We start from the raw sequence: 22,260 nt of genomic DNA, 5'->3' as shown, positions 1-22,260 counted from the left end.
ATTTTCCGATCTCCTTCTTAATTGAAGTTTCTGTGATTCTCCCTTGATTGGATTTTGTTGCTCCCTCTTGAACAATGGTCTTTTCATTCTTGTTCAGTCTTGATTCACTTTCGGTTGAGCTCACTTTGATCTTCTTTTGCAGAGGCTCCAGACATAAGCTTATGTTTCCAAACTTGAGGGCATTCGATCCAAACAGAGGAAATCCATTTACCTCTTCCTTGTTTTGCTTTTGAAATATCAGCCTTTGATTCTCAACAAGTTTACTCTTGTCATTGATCTCCTAACTTGTGAACCCCAAATTCTTTGTGCTTTGTTGCTTGATTCTCCTCTGCATTTTTCTTGCAGGTTTCCCTTCTAATCCACTTTTGCTCTCTCTCAAACTTAGGTGAGCTTTCGGTTTTCTCCAAAGTGTCTCTTTTGATCACAATCTTGTTCATTTTGCATCATGGGCCCTTATCTTCGACTTCTCTATCCATGTTTTCTTCTTTTCCAGTTTCAGAACCTCCCTGATTTTTAACTTCAAGCGCTGGCTTTTCCTTCACGGCTCCAGCTTCATTCTTCTTAGGTTGATGAGTTTCAGGTTTGTTCAGGTCTTCAACATTCTTCTTAATAGACCAAGTTTGTGACACTTTTTGATTTCCAGCCGTATATCCAGTCCCTTGACAGCATGATTCAACCTTTTCTTTTGTAGCAACCATTGTTGCCTCTTCATTTTCTGACATTCTCAGATAAAAGCTTTTATTGATCATAGGTACCTCAGCTATCTTCCTTCCAGCAGGATCGTGAATGGTACAGCCTCTGGGATTAAACTCAACTTCATAGTCTCTTTCAATCATTTGAGAAACGCTCAACAGATTTTTGGTAATTCCTGGAAGTAGTAGAACATCTTTGATGATTCTCTTGCCTTTCTTTGTCATGATTTCAACATCACCCTTTCCTTTTGTTGTCAGCACAGCTCCATTACCTACACGTACAAGAACATTGAAGCTTGTGTTGATGTGAGTGAACAGCTTCTCATATGGCGTCATGTGATTTGTGCATCCACTATCAATGAGCCAGGTATTCTCTTCTAGTATTTCTTGGTCTTCTTGTCTTGCAGTGAACATATGATAAGTTTCTTCTTCTTTATTCTCTTCTTGAGTAACTTGAGCTTGTTCATTGTCTTCTTGAATAACTTGAGCTTGTTCTCCATTCTTGAGTTTGCAGTCACTGATTAGGTGACCTACTTTTCCACAGTGAAAACAACTTCTAGTTTCTCTGTTTCCGTTGAAAGCAGGTCTGATTTTTCCACTCTTGAGCCAACATACATCTTCATTGTGATTATCTCTTTTACAATAACCACACCACCTTTTTTCTCTATAACTTGTCTGACCAAAATTTTCTTTGTGTTTCTTCTCCACATTCAGACTTCGAAACCGTGCATAGAAGGCTCCTTCAGCCTCTTCTTCATCCTCTGGAAAGAACTTCTTCTCATGTGCCTCCAAAGATCCAAGCAGCTCAGCATAGGTAACAGTGTTCAGATCCTTTGTTTCTTCCATTAAGGATGACAGACCAGCATAGCTTTTTGGCATAGAAGCCAACATTTTCACCACTAAATCAAAGTTAGATTTACCCTCACCTAAAGATCTCATCTGATTCGCTACAGCCTGAATCCTATCAGAGTAAACTTTAACCTTTTCCCCTTCTTTCATTTTCAGATTTTCAAACTCTCTTCTTAAAGACTGAAGTCTAACAGTTTTGACTTTCTCATTACCTTGATAGGAGTGCTCCAGAAGTTTCCATGCTTGATGTGCTGAGTTTGCAGAGAGAATCTTGTCAAAGACCACATCAGCCACTGCATGCTGAATGATTTGGAGAGCAGCTGTATCTTTAGCTTTGAGTGCCTTCAGGTTTGCAGTTTCTTTGCTCTTATCTGCTCCTGGAGTTGCAGGTTCATCTTCAACTTCAGCTTCAGGTACTCCATCTTTGACAACATCCCAAAGATCTTTATTCATGAGTGTGGTTTTCATTCTTGCAGACCAGAACTCGTAATTCTGGCCATCAAAGACTGCAATAAGATGAGATGATTGCAGGTTTATCGCCATCTCTGTTTTCTTCTTCTTCTTCTTCTTTTCAGGTACTTCTTCACTTCCTCTTTCTTGCTTTAACAGGCTCCTAGGATCAAGTTGCGCTCTGATACCATGTTGACATTTTCACTTTGATTTTAAGTTTGTTTCTTTTCTTTCTTCACTCAAAGAACTCAATTTTCTTAGAACTCTCATTCATTCATCATTTTTCATGCTTTTACAACTTCACACACATTACATACTTATAGTAGATTTCTTTTACACTCATTCACTTAGACTCTAGACTTAGCAACTATTACATCATTATATCTAGACATTAGACTTCTGGACACAAGCAACCTTACCTTAGCTATTAGCCACTAACAACTCCAACAACTATTATCTACTCTAGTCTAACTAAGGTTTTCATCAACTTCCTTAGTTAAACTAAGTAAACAACACAAGACTCTTATTTTGGGCCTAACACTACTAATAGTCTAAAGAACACTAAATACACAAACCTTAAATGGGCTTAACTCCAGTCCATTAGTCTTATTAATCCACAACAACAAAATAGCAATCTTCTCCTTCCTCTTTTCTCTTCTCCGTACGACCACTTCTTCTTCTCCGACTAACTTCCGATCTTCTTGTTCTTCATCATCTTAGTCTCACTCTTTTCGTCTTTCTCTTTTGCAGGGCAAATCGAAGACTCATCCCTCAACAGGGTAATATCTCTTTTTACTTACGTAGATCTCCTTCGGCATGACTTATCCAAGCATACCCCAAATGAAATCCTGGCTGGGAATATTTGCAGGATGTAAGATCACCTCTTTGTGGTTTTGTTTCATTTTAAGGCTGCATTTGGAGAGAAGCATATTTGGAGAGAAACTGCTACTGATGATCCAAGAGTTGGTGTTTCATCAATGACATTGAAGCAAGGTAAAACTTTCTTTGTTAATAAATACTTGTTAATCTTGTTTCATTTTCAGGCTGCATATATTGGTGAAGCTGTTAGATGCAAGTTTGGACTGCATGAATGACAAGTTTTGAGAGTCTGTGTCAAGTTAATTTGAGAATCAAAATATTTTGTACATAAGATTTTATTTTGATTTTTTTTTTTATTTTAAGAACCTCTACCATTGGAGTAAGTGTTTTTTAAAAAACATTCATGAAATTTTTAGATTTTGATTTAGCTATATTTCTATTATAAATATTGTTAAAACCCCATGAGAGCTTCTTAACCATTGAAGATGGTCTAAGGAGAGGAGGGAATAATGGATTCAACGGAAACATTTTTGGCCAACACTTTGCATCCACTTCTGTAAACGCCTTGCAGCATGTTGGTCCAACGTTCTCAAACGAGCATCTCGATTTTAGTTTATCGATCGGACAAGGGAAATGGGATATGGATTCATTCCTCTCTCATTATAGCTCCGATATGGCTGATAATATAAATAAATAAACAATATATAATTGGGTTTAATCTCCACGGGCTTTAAAGCCCAAATCACCCCATCAAAATAGCTAGTTTCTAAACTCGTCGATCGGGCATAATTTTTTTTTCTTCTTCTATTATTTTCTTCGTCCAACATAACAGTGACACTTAGCGTCAATTAAACCAAGTTTGAGTATACTATATAAGAGGCTCCCTTACATTTTTTTCTTTTGTTCTGATTTACTTTTTTGCAACAAAACACTAAGATCGAGGGTATGAACCTCCCGCTGGAGAAGGAAAAGCCATAAAAAAGTCGATCATGGATTCAACTTAGACATTTTCTTTTTCTTGGGTAAGAAGGAAACTACCCACAAATAGTAGAGAATCCAAAGAATCAAGCCTACTAAGACCAGCTTTAAGTAATGGTCCGTTTAAGGACCCAACTCTCCGTTTGACTCAATTCATGGATTCTCAGATGAATACTTGGCGTCATGATCGGCTCGTTGAGCTTTTCGATCATGTGGATGTTGCCTTGATAGAGGCTATTCCCTTTAGTAGTCTCCCGATAAAAACTTTCCATTTCTAGAAACCATCCATTTATGGAACTTTCTATTTATGGAAACTTCCATTCATAAAATTCCCGAGCTATTTCATTTCCACATGACACACGAGTCACAAAATCCAAAAGGATTCCATTTGCAAAACATCCACTCCCACAAATCACCGCCAACGGTATTTTCCGATACCGGCGTGATCCACCACTTGACAACAACTTTTCAATAGCCAACTGCACCCCCCCCCCCCCCCCCCGCACAGAAGCTAAAAACACTACACAACTAACAATACAGAAAACAACTTACCGTGGAATCTCATTGAAGGCTCGAACAGGATGATACTAGGACTCCATACCACAAACAAATTGACTAACTACTCATAATCAATTTCCATTCACAACATCATATATCCAACAACAGGAAAATAATTCACCCCAATTAAACTCCTAGCCGCTCTACCATCCACTTAACCATCCTAGAACCGTAAGGGCTCTGATACCAAACTGAAACAACTCGACCCGTTTTTTTATTAATAATAATAATAATAATAATAATAATAATAATAATAATAATAATAATAATAATAATATACCCCACAATATTTAATTACAACCCAAACAATAAACTAATAACAAAATCAACATGGACAGCGGAAGACAAACCAAACCAACTCCAATTCAATTTAAATACATTACCAATCATAACCAATATAAACCAACAACCTAACATGTTTCTAAACCAGGTTCCAACAACACAAACACTAAAAACCGACATCACAAAACCGAGACCCTAGATCATCCTCCTCCTCATTTCCATGATTCCACGCTATACATTACCTGCACCACAAACACAATGAGATGCGTGAGTATTACCAGAAATACCCAGTGAGGTGATCCACCCATCTACGAGCTATACACACAAGCAAATCAAGAGTACAACCGCAAATAAAACATAACAAACCAGTCATTGAACACAACACTCATTAACACATTCACCACACCTACACATCAATCACACAAAACAAGTTATACAACCCAATCGCTTAGAGTAAGCTCATGGTCACGCACTCACCTTTTCGACCTGATTATAACAACTATGACAAGTTGAGACTTTCCTAAAGTCTGCAACAGCCCAGAAACCCCCGTTAACTAATAAATCCCTCCGGTGAACAGCTAGCCCTAGACGTCACGAAGCTTCCCACCAAATATCGTGCCGATCATGAACCAGACGAGACCACGATCTCAGTTACAATCTCCGATGGGTCCAACTCGCGTCTGAGAAAACGTGTCTCACGAAACTTTGACAAAGATTTGATATGTCGAAACTGTTTCCTCCAAAACCCTAACGATTCTGGTCCTTTGCCTAACACACCAAAATCTAACCTCCCCTTCCTCACACCCCTTCTCCACAAACAAGTTCTCTTTTTCCTCTCTACAAAAACGACCACAACCCCAAAAGAGAGTAGAGAAGCGTGAGTTATAGAGAAATTTAGGGTTCCTTGGTTTAATTTAATTAAACCAGAATTTATCTAAACCGATACTAAACCGATATTAAACCGATTCCACCAAATTTCTGATGTAAAAATCCAATATTCTTATCTTTCGGGACACAGGCGTTACATCTTGGCTCCAAGCACAGTTGGAAGATGAGGGTGAGGAGGTTATCCTTTCCCCTGTAGTTCCTACCTCTCGGTTACAAGGGGGTAGTTATCCCCTTTCACTGGTTTACTCCGGTTATCGATGCTTTGTAGATGGCTCTTGGAAAGAGACCGATGCTTTTGCAGGTGCAGGATGGGTCTGTACTTCTTTGCAAGGATCGTCACCTGTTCTAGGCGCTACTAATTATCGGCGTAGTCTATCTCTGTTACAAGCAGAAGTGGTAACTTTCAGCTGGGCGATGCGGTGTATGATTGGACACGACTTTCGAGATGTGGTTTTCTTTACGGACAATTTGGATCTGGTGAAGATGGTGTCTTCTACTCATGACTGGCCGGCCTTTGCAACATATTTGGATGGAATCAAGACGAATCGAGATGAGTTTTCTTCTTTTTCTTTATGTCATATTTCTTGTAATGCAAATGTTAAGGCGGATTCTTTGGCACGTCAAGCGCGCTTATCTCCGCATCATGTTTTGTTTGTAAACAATTTTCCTTTAAATTGGTTCGTTTGAGCTGATTTTTTTTGTTGAAAAAAAAAAAAAAAGCCTACTAATTTTTGCAAAAGCATAATGTTGATGGCTTGATTTGTACCTTCCATTACGGTGACTATATTCTCTTTTTCTTTTCCCTTGTGTTTGTTATATAGAGAAGGGAAGATTGTTTGAGATGGTGTTGTTTGGGGTATCAGAAAGATAGACACTGTTTATACTTTATAGCGTAGCATTATTGAATATAATAAGTTTATAGGAAGAGTTATAGTTTATAAGTCATCTGTTGTTACAATTTTTACAACCTTTTCAATTAAAAACATTGAACGAACTGTTACATTTTACGATTAGAGAAATAACATTAAGTTGGGGATGTTTAAGTTTTAACAATGAACTCAAATATATTAGTAATTTAAATTAATGATTATTTACATACATTTTAACGGATGTGTTCATGTTAGAGTATTTTTTGTGACTTGTAACTTTAAAGCTTCCCTAAAATTTTGGTTCAATCTACAGCGAACAAGAGAAGCTTGAGAGTTGAGACTAGAAGTCTAGAAAGATATGAGTATAATCTATGGCTTGTTTTTTAAATTAAGGTCAGTGTAGGACGAGATCAACTTTCATTTTGTATGTCTTTTGTTACTTAAACATTGCTCCATACTGACAATTCAATACTCAAAAAGATGATGAAGATGAGTTAACGAACGATAAAGAACTCAAAGGGCATGAAATTAGGGATTTTAAGCACCTGGATTTATGGTAAGAACGTTCATTATCGAGCGTAAAGCTCCCCATTCCATAGCGTAATAATCTGTTGAACTCTCCGGTTTAGACTTAGATGAAATCTCCGGTTTAAGGAAATCGCCTCTCTATATCTTTGTTTAGTTGCTTACTCCTACGTGACAGATCAATAAATTGATGATGGGCTTTACAAATCAAGCGACGGCCCGCTAAATAAACCCATGATAGATGTGTTTCAGTTTTACCTAGTTGACGTTTCACATCCCACATCGCTTGAAACCCTCAGGAATCAGTGAGTTAACTCTCATATAAATAAAGACATCAGAGCTGATTACAACATTCACGGAGCCGTGCAGTGAAGGCAAAGCGAACTATTCTTTCGCCTTTTACTAAAGAATACCGTGTCTTCTCTGCACTAAGCGGCATACCCCTATTTTTGGGAAGGTTTATTTAACCAAATAAACCTCCATCAAACCATTAGTTTAAAATGATACGAACACTATTTTCTAGCCAGTATGTATGTAGTGGTCGAAAATCTAAAAGAAAAGGAGATGATTACTAGTTTGCCCAAAAAAAACAGGAGATGATTACTAAAGGTAGGCCAAAAATATGCTACTACGCTAAGGCAATGGTCAACATTCTAAAAAAATTGCATCCGCAAGGGAAAATGCTTATAAAATTGTAGATTCCATTAGCATGATAGAGCAGCAACCTATAATTTGGAGGTTAATATGTGTGAGAACTGAGCACCACATAAAAGGAAGGAATCTATCATAATAAGCGGCCATGGAGTCACAGAGAGACGTCCTAATAACACTAGTCCTTCTAGGATTCATCATTGATAATCCAAGAGAAGGAATAACTCTTCTAAATATACTAAAAAACACAATGATTGGGAGTTGAATGACTGTTTTACTTGTTCTCACAGGTTTTGTTTTCACTCTTTCTGAGGTTGTGAAGATGGCTTTGTTACCACGTACTGTTCAGAAGCAAAGATTAAGAACACGAATATATTGCAAATCACATTAATTTCTTGACCAATTTTGAACGCTAATTAGGGATGGGCTTTGCATATATAACTACGTGGGCTTTCAACCAATTATCACTACTAATCATGTATGCTCTTTAGCTTTTAATATGATCCTTTAAATTTTGTCCCACATCGCTATTATGAAGAGAAAAGTTTCAGTATATATAACGGAGACTAAGCGTCTGTGGTCACGACCTTACTTGAACAGGATCTGTTCTATAGGCTCGTACCTCTGTTTCCTTGATTCCTAAGGAGACAGGCCCTTCACCCTGGTTGATGAACCATGACCGTGCGATCAGAGCGTGATTAACGGCCACGATCTGTCTTCTGACGCATCCGGTACTGTAGAGGATCGTTACTCGGTTCGGTTCTCCCTTTCCGGGGTGGTCGCACGGCGGTCTGACAGGTTTCTTTTTTTTTTCCTTTCGGGTGTCTAAATAATGAACAGAAACTATTCTTACATGTTGATTTATCTTTGTCCCATATGACCCATAGATTAACTGCAAAGCAAGACACTTCGTCACTCTCGGATCACTCAATCGTCACGACCTCCACTTCTAACAAATGAATCCAAAGGTTGATTGGATAGCAAGAAACAAAAACAAAGATATCTAGCAAGGTTTATTTACAAATAACATCCCATCAAATCTTTCGTTTACAATTTTCATCATCTTTTAATCCTATATTATATACTAATGGTCGGAAAAACACAGTTTTTGGTTACCATGAATGCCTAACATTATCTTTGTGCGATTCTAATTGTTCAATGTAAATTTACACCCACCGTCTTAGACTCTTAGGTATTTTCACAATTGTTAGGCTCACAATTATGGGTTTGTTTTGTTTTTTTGTTCCACGCCATATGATCATCTTGGAAAAAGGTTAAGCAATAAACCCCATTAAGAAAAAGAAAAAAACCTCATCAACCTAAAAGTCCAGAACCAAAATAACACTTTGCGTGAATTAGGAATCGCCTTGATTTCTTAGGTGGATATGTTTAGAGAATAATATTCTTTGTTAAGTGTTGCTGAACAGTAACTCAACACAAACTTAATTATACGGTAACTCAACACAAACTTAATTATACGGTAAATTTATTACGAGAGTTACATTTTCATATTCGTTGACTATCTCGGTCGTTATATATGACAAACTTTGAATTAAAAACATGGAACTGAATACACTTTCACAAACTGATATCAGTAACTCAAGTTGTAGGCTTTCAAACAATTAATCCAAAATAAACATATATTTGGACTATTTTTAATTTCTTTTCTAACAGCAAAGTAAATTGGACTAATTTGTTTCGTCATAGATAGAAGCCCGTAGCCAAGCAAGAAACAAGTACCGGATAAAAGTCCCAGTTCTACTCATAATAAACATATCAAGTGTTACACTTAACATACTGTAATAAACTTAATTATACGGTAAATGTTACTTATCATTGATGAGAGTGGTATTAAATCTACACAAGATTTAGGTAAATATCTGGGAATGCCTATATTACAGAAGATGTTAAACAAGGAGACATTTGGGGAAGTATTAGCGAGAGTCTCCTCGAAATTGGCTGGTTGGAAAGGAATAGGCCTGGGCATAAAAACCGTACCCGAATATCCAACCTAGAACCCGACCCGAAAAACCGGGTTCGGGTTGGGTACGGGTTTGCCTATAAAACCCTATTGGGTTCTATTTTCTAATACCAGTGGGTTCGGGTTAGGGTCGGGTAATACCCGGTACCCGTTTGAGTACCCATTAAACCCAAACATATAAACATATTTATAATATTTATCATTAATATAATGCAATTACCCCAAAATTATGATTATAATTTTGAATATTTTATTTAGTTTTATACCTAAATATCAAAAATAATCAAAATATCTAAAATATTTTGTTATGTAAGTCAAAATTTAACTAAATTAATTTAAATTTAATTGTATTTTTTTCGGGTACCCGGTAGTTCGGGTACTAATCGGGTTCTAAAATTTGTAACCCAAACCGACCCGAACCCGATAGTACCCAAACCGAACCGAACCCATATATCTAAAAATACCCAATGGGTTCTATTTTTCTAAACCCGTTTACCCGAACCCGAATGGGTAATACCCGAACCCGAACGGGTTACCAGAATGCCCAGCCCTAGAAAGGAAGATGTTTGAGTCTTGCACGCCGTCTTACACTCACTAAAGCTGTGCTTTCGTCTGTTCCGGTGCATACTATGTGTGTTATCTCGATGCCACAAAGCTTGTTGAAAGAGTTGGATAAAGTGTCGAGAACGTTCTTATGGGGTAGCGCGGGTGATAAGAAGAAGCAACACCTGGTTTCTTGGAAGAGAGTCTGTCTCCCGAAGAAACAAGGCGGTCTTGGGATTCGACAGGCCGCAAAAATGAATAAAGCCTTGCTGGCTAAGTTGGGTTGGAGACTTCTTCATGACTCTGTCAGTTTGTGGGCCTGTGTGCTCAGAAGCAAGTACAAGGTGGGTGATATGCATAATGTGCAATGGTTATCACCTAAAAATACTTGGTCGTCGACGTGGCAGAGTGTAGCACGAAGTATTAGGGAGGTAATCAGTTTGGGCCATTGATGGGTGCTTGGGAATGGTAGTACTGTTCGTTTTTGGCAGGATGAGTGGCTCACACGAAAGCCTCTCTGTGATGGGGTGCGTGATTCTTTACCTGCGGAGTGTTTGAGTGTACTAGTGCAAGATATGTGGCGTGATGGTACTGGGTGGAACCTGGGAGGAATGTCTGCTTATGTTGATGAGGACACTAGACTACGACTAGGAGCCATTGTGGTAGACAGGGTTACAATTGCGACAGATCGCTTGTCTTGGGGAGAGAGTTCAGACGGGTCCTTTACTGTCACGTCGGCGTATGAACTACTCACGCGGAGTACAATACCATCACCTGATATGGCTGTTTTTTGGTCTCGTGTGTGGAGTGTGGCGGTACCGGCATAGGTAAATGTTTTTTCTGTGGCTTGTGGGGAATCAAGCGATAATGACAAATGCAGAACGGTTTAGACGGCGGATTCAACCTTATGCCAAGTCTGTAAAGGTGGGGAAGAGACCATAATCCACATTTTACGTGATTGTCCAGATATGGAGGGGGTATGGAGGAGGTTAGTGCCTCTACGAAGATAGACTCGATTTTTTGAGACATCTTTGTTGGAATGGTTGTATGAGAATTTGAGTAGTGATTGGTCAACATGTTTGCTATATCAGTATGGTGGAGTTGGAAGTGGAGATGCGGGAATGTGTTTGGAGTGAATGGGAGGTGTCGTGATCAGGTGCAGTTCTTGAAAGATTTGGCAAAGGAGGCAACGTCGGCGTTTTTGAAGAACAAGGGTACAACACATAAACCGGTAAGGGAAGAGAGCATGATAGCTTGGACACCACCGCGAGAAGGTTGGTTGAAACTGAACACAGATGGGGCTTCACAGGGTCATACGGGTTTGGCTTATGCTGCTGGGGTATTACGTGATGTGTCAGGGAATTGGTTAGGTGGTTTTGCGGTGAACAAAGGGATATGCTCGGCTGTTCTAGCAGAGTTGTGGGGAGTGTACTACGGTCTTCATTTTGCGTGGGGTAAGTGTGTGTCGCGTTTAGAGTTGGAGGTTGATTCAGAAGTGGTGGTCGGGTTTCTTCAGACAGGGATTAGTGATTCGCATCCTCTGTCGTTCTTGGTACGTCTGTGCCATGACTTTATAACAAGGGACTGGTGTGTCCGTATTTCGCATGTGTATAGAGAGACTAAGCGTCTTGTGGATGGATTAGCAGCCTATATGTTTTCTCTTCATTTAGGATTTCATGTTTTAGAGGAAGTTCCAAGTAGGATTGTGTCGATCTTGTCGGATGATAGGAATGACACTGCGTGTCCAAGACAGATTTGTGTTTGATTTTAAGTTTTGAATAAATTTGGGAGGCATTTGTCTCCCGTCTCCTACCAAAAAAAAATGTTGCTCAAGTTGTCTTCAAGATCATACAAGGGGGCATAAGCTATAGCTATTTCAAGAATCAAGATTATCCCTCAATGAGATTAGAGCAAACGAGATGTCCATTATTGAAAAGATAACAAATATGCCATTATTGTAGATAATAAGACGTAGTGTAACCATTACATGTGAAGAATAACTTCCCTGGCTGTTTGGAATAAAGAAAACTCTTCTAGAGTATTAGAACTAGAAGCTATAATAAGCCTAATTTAATGCATTTTGATATAAAACCCCCCATATATATAGCTACTTGATTACTTGTGTGTAGGAGCAGCTGCTTCGATGCGAGAGCAACTATCTTTGAGAAGAGGTGGGAATAACGGATTTAGCGGAAACATATGAGGCCAACACTTTGAATCTACGTCCGAAAACGCTTTGCAACACATATGTCCAACATCACCAAACTTTCCTGTGAATACTGATTTGAATATCTCAGCTACACAACCTTCGACACTAGAGAGTGATGACCAGCATTTTGTGATATCAACCGGAGAGCCAGGAAAAGAAAATCCAGGAACAATGGAGAGTTTAGATGTTGCAAGTGAGGGAGCAGCTGCGTTGATGCGAGAGCAACCATCCTTGAGAAGAGGAGGGAAGAAAGGATTCAATGGAAACATTTTGGGCCAACACTTTGCGTCGATCTCGGTAAACGCCTTGCAGCATGTTGGTCCAACGTTTTCAAACTTACCGGTTAAAGCAGATTTGAAGATTGCGACTTCGCAACCTTGAATTTTAAGGAGCGATGACCAACATTTTGCAAGATCAGTTGGGGAGCCAGGAATGGTTGGTAGTTGAGCTAGCCCCGGGTTCACTAAAGTAGTGGCACACAAAGTACTCACAACTAGAATCGTGGAGAGAAGAGTTTTGATCTTACTTTCCATGGTGACTATTGTTTCGTTTTTTTTTTTTTTAATATTTTCTTTAGAGGAGAATGATTTGCTTGATTGAGATGGTTTGGTGACCCCAAGAAACAAACAATTTATACAGTAACTCAACACAAACTTAATTATACGGTAAAATTATTACGAGAGTTGCATTTTCATATTCGTTGACTAGCTCGGTCGTTATACATGACAAACTTTGAATTAAAAGCAGGAACTGAATACACTTTCACAAACTGATTAGGGATGGGCTTTGCATATATAACTACGTGGGCCTTCAACCAATTATCACTACTACCCATGTATCCTCTTTAGCTTTTAATATGATCCTTTAATTTTGTCCCACATCGTTATTATGAAGAGCAAAGTTTCAGTATATATAACGGAGACTAAGCGTCTATGGTCACGACCTTACTTGAACAGGATCTGTTCTATAGGCTCGTACCTCTGATTCCTTTATTTCTAAGGAGACAGGCCCTTAACCCTGGTTGATGAACCATGACCGTGCGATCAGAGCGTGATTAACGGCCACGATCTGTTCTTGGACGCATCCGGTGCTGTAGAGGATCGTTACTCGGCTCGGTTCTACCTTGCCGGGGTGGTCGCACGGCGGTCTGACAGGTTTCTTTTTTTTTGTCCGACACTCTTCTTCATTATAGCTCTGATATCACATGTTCGCATTTGACCAAATCTTGTGATAACATTAAGATTAAAATCTCGTCTTTTTGTTTTAGGTTTTATCATCTACCATGAAATATAAATTTCAGGTCTTGACAAAAAAGAAGAGCTTAGTGAAGCTGAAGAAATATGCAGTAAAGCAGCAGCACAAATTCATTATGTATGCCATCAAAGAAACAGTATAACTATCTTTATTTCAGCTGCTACAACCATAAACAGTTTAGCCGCAATAACAACATTTGTTGCTGTTTTCTTCATTGACATTGAGGCTTTTTATTCCATGTCAATAGGGTAGTACCGTAGTAGCAGCAAACAGAGTAACAACGACTAGAATTCTTGACACATCGATAAGCTTATGGAGAAACGAGTTATTTATATATGGCCACAAAGCAACAGTGGTCACGACCTTACTTGAACAGGATCTATCCTATAGGACGTACCTCTGTTTCCTTGATTTCAAAGGAGATAGGCCCTTAACCCTGGTTGATGAACCATGACAGTGCGATCAGATATGTCTTCCGACGCATCTGGTGCTGTAGAGGATCGTTACTCGGCTCGGTTCTACCTTGCTGGGGTGGTCGCACGGCGGTCTGACAGGTCCCTTTTTTTTTTGTTAAGATTCCTTCACTCCTTCGTTTTTTTGTTGTAGCCGTCATTATATTAATTTAATTCAGTATATAAATGTCATTAGGAACAATGACTATGTTACGAGGCTTTGTCGAGGAGAAATGTTTTACTTAGTATATCTCACATCGGTTGTAATTGTCAATATATACAAGTCTAATAGTATATATACATCTGAAAAACAACTAAGGGTTAAGGGCCTATCTCCTTAGGAGACATCCAATAAGATAAGCGATACACACAATATTAGCATATTCCATGCGGAAGGATGAAACCCTTAATTATATCGAGAAATGGTTTTTTCTTTTTGCCATTTTATAAACTACGTTTCTATCACCCAGCAGTTTGCATATTTTTTCCAAAAGCCCTGTACATAACTTAACCATCGACCCTAGCTTACTAAGAAATCATGTGAGTACTTTCGTATTTATATATTCTTGTGATCTGATAATTGCCTCTAGCTTTTCTTATTTCATGGTCTCATAGAGCGATGTATTGGAGATTCCAAGTTGCATTAAAGTTCATTTCACTCCGCAACAAATCCGGTTCACATCATGTTGCCCCATTCGGTTGGCCCGCCAAAAAGACAAATCCAAAAATTTATTACAGTTCAGATTGGACCAAATATCAAATATATAGGAAAAGAAAAATTGGACAATATATATATCAATTTTTACATGCATGTTCTAAACTCTTCTGGATGATAGATATTTTTGTTGCAAGACTTAAGTCTCATCAACCATATAGAAATTATAACATTAGTCACATATATATATACTTGGGGTTCTTTTAATATTAACTCACTTTCGTTAAAACACAAAACTTTTGAGAAAAATCAACAAAAAGTGACTTTTAAATACCAAAGAAATTATTGAAAAGCATAGTCTCTTTTTCACACTTCATTGTTTGAATAGCTAAACCGTAAAAAGTTAGGTCCAAAGCAAGAACATTACAATGATGAACAATTTTCAGAAAGTATTTCAAAAGAAGTGAAGAGCATTATTATAATCGCACACTAGCTACCAAAGTCCATGGGGTCATTTTTTATAAGTAGTTTATTCATGAACCAAAAAGCATACTACAATATAACAAATACAATCCATATATAAATTAATAAACTAGTATGTCGCATTGTTTCCATTTCTCCTTTTATCCAACTTCTCAGAGTTAGAGAGGTCCCTACGCTTTTGAGAAGTGAAAATTTTATAACAGAAGAGGCTAAAATTTAAAATGATTTTTAGAGCTATATTCAGAAAGCTTTTTTTTTTTCTTTTCATAAAACTTCTAAGGGGTATTCCCAAAGGAAAATTTTAAAATTATAGAGTATGGATCTTCCAAGATGCATGCTAAGATCCATTACTTTTTGAATATACGAATCAGATCTCTTCTACTAAGTTTTCCATCTTATTACAATCTAGGCTAACAGAGTTATACAATAAAACTTTCTTACAAATGTTATTGTGAAATCTAAAGAAATTTGGATGCATACACGAGTTGCTCTATCTTTCCTTAGCGTAAAAGGAACGGCTACATAAAGACACAAAAAGCACAACCCCATGAAATGATTGAGATGCTTCCACGGTTTTTTTTTCCTTCTTTTTCTCTCTATTTTTTTAATATTTCCTCCCTATGAAAAAGCCAATTATAGATTCCTCATGTCTTCCATGACATTAACAGATTTTAGACAATATTTCTAGTCTAAATATTTATCCAATTTATTTATATAATATTATCCAATTGTTTTTAAAAATGTGAAAAGCTGCTTTTGTGGAAGGAAAAAATCTAAGCTTTTCATAGGATGAAACTTTTTAAAGCAATTTGGAGGCGTTGATTCTTGTACACTTCGATTAATTGTATAGTATATGGTTTTAATAATACGTGGGGTTGTCTCATGTAAATACTACAAATCGAGCAAAAACTTACAACTAGGTTCCGACAAAAGGATCTTCGGACTCATGGTTCATTCACATATACCGTACGACTCGTTCTCTTTCTTTGTAATATACATATGAATTAGGTAACAACCCGCACTATGTGCGGGATAAATCTATACAAATAATATGAATATTATAAGTAAAGTTATTATCGAAAATCTAAAATTTGTTAGTGTAATAACCAAATATAAAACCTGTAAGATGATGTTTTGATTAAATTACTATGTATCAACTAAATATATATAATCAAATTACTATGTATCAACTAAATATATATCATCCGCTCTTTCTTCAATCTATAAAAGATTATTTATTTCGTTTAATTTTTTTTTTGTAAGAATATGTTTCATTCGTGAAATATTATACCAATTGTATTAAATAAATACATTTCCTATAATAATGATTATTGCGATAATTTTATTTTAGAAAATTTAAATATGTGAATATTAATCACTTTTTTTTAATAGGTGAATAGTTTAGGTTTTTGAAAATGTTTTAGATCTAATAATGATATAATAATTAAATGTTATAAAAATGATTAAAATATATTTTAAAATTAAAATGTTTGATTATTTTAATTAATTGAAAAGGAATATTCTTTAATCATTCAATAGCAATTATGTGTAAATATCCAAAATAAGAGCAATAAATTCATTAATGTCTCGAGCTCTCTAGCGACGACACATCATTGTTGAGAATGCTTCTCTATTAATATATAGGGATATACTTTACATCGAAAAAAAAGAAAAGAATATACTTTACATAAAACTTGTTATTATATATATACAAGCTTCTTGACCCAAATGTTTTGTTCAACTATTTTCTTCTATGTATCATTTTACCCCATATTAGTCTAATAATCTAAGTGTTAAATAAAATATTTAATCCTACACTTGTGCTTTCTTTAACATATATAGTGATTTAACTACCAAAATCTCGATATCGATTTTAGTCTACACATCTCAGGTCTTTAATTATATGGAATCGGTTTCATCCCATGACATTTTGTCTTCTAACTTCGCATGCACAATATCACAAAATACTAATCATTTGAAATTAAAGAGAATTACCATGCACAATATATCACAAAACTTACCATGCACAATATCACAAAATACTAATCATTTGAAATTAAAGAGAATTAAGCTTTTGCTTTTCTAGTCATTTCAAAGTCTCACGATGTGTTAACTTTATCAATAATTTGGTACGTGTTTGCCCTAACTAATCAAGCATGTACACTAATATAAGTAACTAAAACGTTCACGCAAATATATTCATAAAGAAAGAAAAAAACGACAGCAAGAAAACAGAAGTCCATTTATCAATTAATCCAACGGTCAATATTTTCACACCTTCGCAAGCAGACAACTAAGTCAAAAAAAGCATTACTAAAGACCACCAAGATAATTGCCGGTTAAGTGCTTATTGCTTTCTTCTTCCACTCTTTATATCAACCAACCCCTTCGCCTTCTCTCCTTCTTCTCTGTCCATCTTCTTCTTCTTCTTCTCCTCATCATCATCTCTCTTTCTCTCTCTCTCTCCAAATGTCTCAAATCTCCGTTACTTCTCCAAAACATTGCGCCAAGAAAGGAGGGATTAGCATCAACCATCGTCACAAGAAACTCTTTTTTACATTCTCAACTTTCTTTAGCGGCCTCCTCCTCATCATCTTACTCGTTTGGCTCATCCTCCACCCAGAGAAACCCGAGTTCTCCCTCACGGAAGCCGATATATACAGCCTCAATCTCTCCTCCTCCTCCACTCATCTCCTCAACTCTTCAATCCAACTCACTCTCTTCTCCAAAAACCCTAACAAAAAAGTCGGGATCTACTACGACAAGCTACTTGTTTACGCAGCCTATAGAGGACAACAAATCACCTCAGAGGTCTCTCTATCGCCTTTTTACCAATCCCATGAAGAAATCAATCTCTTGACAGCGTTTCTTCAAGGTACTGAGCTACCCGTTGCTCAGTCCTTCGGTTATCAAATCGGTCATGATCGCACCACTGGTAAAGTAATCATTGGTTTGAAGATGGACGGGAAGCTACGGTGGAAGATTGGTACATGGGTCTCGGGCGCATACCGGTTCAATGTAAATTGTCTTGCAATTGTAGCTTTTGGACAGAACATGACCACTCCTCCATTAGCTTCACTACAAGGGACTCGTTGCTCAACAACTATATGAAATATATAGATCATAATCAACCATATATATACACTGTAGCTTCTTTGACTTATGCGTAAAACTATGTATGTTGATGGTGTTTTTTTAATTTTATTTGTGTGCTGGTGATTAGTACTTTTTGTAAAGCTACATTGAACTGTCTATATAGAATAATAGAGAGGTAAAATAACAAAACAGAGCATATCCTTGGTTGAAAAGCAGAGGAAGTTTGATTTTTTCTATAGTTTCACCTGATTATTTTAACCTTTTTTACTCTTCAGCTAGACGCATAAAGATTTGAGATTATTGGGGTTATATATATAATTGTCTGTGTTTCTTGAAGTCAGTTTACTTTTTTTTTTCTTACATCTTCACTCTACTTTAGGGAAATATCAAGTAAAAGTCACCTATTTTCCTATTGGAGCTTCTATGTTTTTGAACAGATACGTACGAGGAAGCAGAGCAGAAGATTCATTAAGACTCGAATAAAGAATGTCGCAGTTTAGTTGATATAACATATTCTTGCAAGAATAAATTCTTTATGTTCGTTAATTAGGTATTCCTTTTGTTGCGTCAACCTTAATAACAAAACAGTTTATTAAAGTTTTTTTATTAAAAAAAAAATCCTGAATGAGGTAGAATCTAATAAAAAGTAGAGTATTAGATGATATAATCTGTTTCAAACAGAAGCAATGACATAAAAGTCTACTATAATATCTCACTTACGCTAATATTAAAAGTCAGACGAACTATATAATTAAACCCAGTTCACTACGAGGATGCATGCCAACAGAACATGAAGCTCCATGTCTGAGATTAAGATTACGTTTAATACGGATACAAGGGTAACATACGTAAGACCGCTGGTTATACGGGCTGAATTTGGAAAAAAAAAAAAATCATTAGTTCCGTGTTAATACCACACGATAGCTACAAATTGGTTTTAATTGTATAAAAAAATATAGATGAAAAAGGAGAAATTAAAATACCAGTACATAAAGACCGGTTGACCTGAGTTTACACAAGAACAAAAGATTGTTAATGAATAATTATCATGTCACTACTAAAATGTAATAATTAATCGGATTAGAGAGAAAACCAAAAGAGAGAGGATTGAGATTGATAACCGTATTGGATTGGTTGGTTATTGGGAACCTAGCACCACGATAAGCAAGTTTGCAATTGGTCGTTCGTCCGTCTATCATATGATTTGGATTCTCGCATGCTCTCGTTGCAGAATCAACTTCTTTGAACGTGCCCTAATAATGATGACTCAAACTCATGATTAAAAAAACTAAATGTATACCAATAATTACTCTACATGTTAAAATACTATATATTGTTTAAAATGCTTACAAAACCAAATCCCTTTGATCGTTGTGTTGCTCTATCACAAACTACATTAGCATAGACGATTTCTCCAAATTGTTCGAAGTAGCTTCTGAGACATTCGGTTCTTGTAATCCAAGGCAAACCTGCTACATAGATTTTTGTGTACCTATCGTTTTGTTGAGCCATGGCTAAAGAAAGTAAAACTTTGTTGTAAATTAGTAGAAGAGGTTAAGGACATGAAGTAACTTTTTTTTTGTTTTACAATCATCTCTATTTATAAAAACTACTTAAGAATCCTTTCTCGACTAAAATTTGGAAAATACCACTGTTTATTCAATTTTTTTATTCTTTTTTTTCTATTGACTTCCAAGTTCCAATCGCAAATAGTATTAGTTATCTTTTTCCCCATTTATCAGATATAGATTAAGTAGGTTTCATCATGATATACCACGAAGTATTAGACAAGCCATATGGTTATGGATTTTTAAAAAGTCGGTCCAAAAATAATGTTTTATTATGTGCAAGAACCGACCCATTGTGTACACGTGTTAACATTTTCAAGACTTGATCTCTAATTTTCTTTTGTTCATTAAGATACACATTGATCCGAATCTGTTACATTCCCACCTACTTTTTTACTATCCACTCCAATTTAAACACAACCCATGATTTTAATAATTGGAGCATCTTTGTGTTTGTCTATATATAAACACATCATAAGAAGGTGAATCTCACACAGCATACTCAGCTTATCTTATGTTTATCCAATTACGAACATAGAATAGAAATGAATAAGAGACTAAGGCTTGAATCTATCCATGAATCACCTGAACTATAAGATTTTGGGTTTTTAGATGTTTCTAGAGATTTTGCGGCTAATGGTATTGTCATATTGTATTACGAAGATATTTGTACTAGCTTTTAAAACCTACTGTAAGTATCATAAAGTGTTTTTGTAACTTCAGTGTTAATAGACGAACAGAGCAAAAAACAGGGGAAACAGAACAAGAAGATAAGAGCAAGAACTGTTTTAATCCAATGATCGATGGATGACTTTGTTTTCATATGTTCCTTTTAGAATTTAATATAATCAAACATAAGAGTAACCACAAAATATTATGATAGATCTGTTACAAAAACATAAAAAACAACAACTAAAATGCCAAAAACCTTTGTTGCTTCTTATTTCCACATACTGCCTCTAAAGCATATGGCTTATTCAAAATGTCACTCCTGAATCAAATCATAAACATTCGTCATAGTGCTTTCTTTTTTTATCACATATGACTTTACCAGCAACAAGATCATGTTCCTTGTTTACACTCTTCAACCTCTCCTCTTCTTGGACACAATGATAGATAAGATCATGAGTCGACCATTCAAGTTGCATACGGCTATAAGTTTTCCTAAGCAGATCATACTCTGAGGGCAGACTATCGAGTATCAAACCTGCCACGACGTTATCATGAAGACACAACCCGAGTTTCTTCAACTTAGCTGCAACGCTCATATTCATCATAATATGCTCTCTAACACTCTCATTCGTTTTTTTCTTTAACAAAAACTCAGCCATCACCATTGTAGACTCTGCCCTCTCGTTTTTAGCATAGTACTTCTCAACCGCAGCCAAAGCTTCTTTAGCGGTTGTAACATCATCGGGGATAATGCCTCTGAATTTTGGTGGGATCCGGATTTTCACCATCATCATACTAATGCGGTTGGAACGGTCCCAACGCTCGGTTTTGTCAATGTACGTTAAGGCATCTGGACGCTCTTCCCTGAGGGAAATATCAAGATCCATGGGGGCAAGCACAAGTAACAAACGTTCTTTCCATTCTGAAAAGTTCGACCCATTTAGCATTGGGATCGACTCAACATTGGAGAAACAAGATGCAAGTCCCAACACTGAAAATAAGATTGTGTTACAAACCATATCAAATTTGGACTACACTTTGCAAAGAAGAATAAACATAAAATTCTAAATTCCAACCATAGGATGATATATAGGAGAGAAACTTTCAATAGACAGTTCTAAGATAACGAAGGAAAAAAAAAACGTTACAAAGAACTTCAACACTACAATTAGGGTTCGAAGAGCCATTGCAGAACCGAAAGGATTTTGTCATGATTGAAATTGATTAACTATAAAATTGACAAGCGTTTCTCTAAATTACCACAAATCCAGAAGAAGAACAGGATTAAACTTGATTAATAAAAGCAACGAAGGCAAAAAAATACATTAACCTCCGCTCCAAAGATATCGTAATAAGCAAAAATCGTAGAACCCTAATTACAAAAAGAACGATTACCTGGATTCATGATTGCCAAAAATCGTGAAACCCTAATTAGTGCGATTCCGAAGTTTGAGATATCTCCACACTAATGGAAATTTATGATTGGCAACGAAACTTATCACCAAATTGTAACCGTCAATGAGATGAGTTTACCCGTTTAGGTTTAATATTGTCACGTTTGGTTAATAATTGTCCCAAAATTTGGATATCTAAATCGGATTCGAAGCATTTGTTTATTACTTTATTTGATTCTGAATTCTATTTGGATATCAAAATCAAAAAGAAAAACTCAGGCGAATTAATAAGATACAAAGAGTCATCATAACACGTATATGAGATGCAATAATGGATTATAAAGAAAGAACTTGTTATATAATTCAATTTAGCTATAGCATAGTCACAAAAA

At 36.5% G+C, this 22,260-nt stretch overlaps 3 protein-coding genes, 2 long non-coding RNA genes, 3 other non-coding genes and 2 pseudogenes across 8 annotated transcripts; 7 read left to right on the top strand and 3 right to left on the bottom strand.

Annotated features, from left to right (window-relative positions):
- Positions 1–2,654: 2,654 nt before the first annotated feature.
- On the top strand, positions 2,655–3,237 carry LOC147922973 (uncharacterized). Its single transcript, XR_015589013.1, has 2 exons — positions 2,655–2,770; positions 2,860–3,237. It is a non-coding gene; the product is annotated as an uncharacterized LOC147922973 (long non-coding RNA).
- Positions 3,238–7,269: 4,032 nt separating this feature from the next.
- LOC147922972 (U5 spliceosomal RNA) lies at positions 7,270–7,388 on the top strand. The gene has a single exon (XR_015589806.1). It is a non-coding gene; the product is annotated as a U5 spliceosomal RNA (small nuclear RNA).
- Positions 7,389–8,143: 755 nt separating this feature from the next.
- LOC147922971 (small nucleolar RNA U3) lies at positions 8,144–8,362 on the top strand. The gene has a single exon (XR_015589821.1). It is a non-coding gene; the product is annotated as a small nucleolar RNA U3 (small nucleolar RNA).
- Positions 8,363–12,200: 3,838 nt separating this feature from the next.
- Positions 12,201–12,827, bottom strand: LOC104761397 (uncharacterized). The gene has a single exon (XM_010484475.2). The coding sequence runs from the start codon at positions 12,825–12,827 to the stop codon at positions 12,201–12,203; it is 627 nt and encodes a 208-aa protein (XP_010482777.2).
- Positions 12,828–13,211: 384 nt separating this feature from the next.
- LOC109130555 (uncharacterized) lies at positions 13,212–14,314 on the top strand. Its single transcript, XR_002036485.2, has 3 exons — positions 13,212–13,448; positions 13,562–13,665; positions 13,796–14,314. It is a non-coding gene; the product is annotated as an uncharacterized LOC109130555 (long non-coding RNA).
- Positions 13,233–13,451, top strand: LOC147922970 (small nucleolar RNA U3). The gene has a single exon (XR_015589822.1). It is a non-coding gene; the product is annotated as a small nucleolar RNA U3 (small nucleolar RNA).
- On the top strand, positions 13,907–14,105 carry LOC147922969 (small nucleolar RNA U3; annotated as a pseudogene).
- Positions 14,315–17,484: 3,170 nt separating the features above from the next.
- Positions 17,485–18,423, top strand: LOC104761396 (NDR1/HIN1-like protein 26). The gene has a single exon (XM_010484474.3). The coding sequence runs from the start codon at positions 17,608–17,610 to the stop codon at positions 18,247–18,249; it is 642 nt and encodes a 213-aa protein (XP_010482776.1). The 5' UTR covers positions 17,485–17,607; the 3' UTR covers positions 18,250–18,423.
- A 554-nt stretch (positions 18,424–18,977) lies between these two features.
- Positions 18,978–19,746, bottom strand: LOC104763438 (uncharacterized; annotated as a pseudogene).
- An 865-nt stretch (positions 19,747–20,611) lies between these two features.
- On the bottom strand, positions 20,612–22,008 carry LOC104761395 (uncharacterized). Its single transcript, XM_010484473.2, has 2 exons — positions 21,870–22,008; positions 20,612–21,465 (listed from the first exon to the last, which is right to left on the bottom strand). Exons 1-2 carry the CDS (start codon positions 21,877–21,879, stop codon positions 20,804–20,806), a joined length of 672 nt encoding a protein of 223 aa, XP_010482775.2. The 5' UTR covers positions 21,880–22,008; the 3' UTR covers positions 20,612–20,803.
- Between the last annotated feature and the right edge of the window lie 252 nt (positions 22,009–22,260).

Source organism: Camelina sativa, chromosome 18, assembly GCF_030686135.1.
Source record: "Camelina sativa cultivar CO46 ecotype springtype chromosome 18, ASM3068613v1".
NCBI lineage: Eukaryota > Viridiplantae > Streptophyta > Magnoliopsida > Brassicales > Brassicaceae > Camelina > Camelina sativa.
The sequence above is the reverse complement of the archived record's forward strand: the minus strand, read 5'-3'. Positions and strand labels throughout refer to the sequence as shown.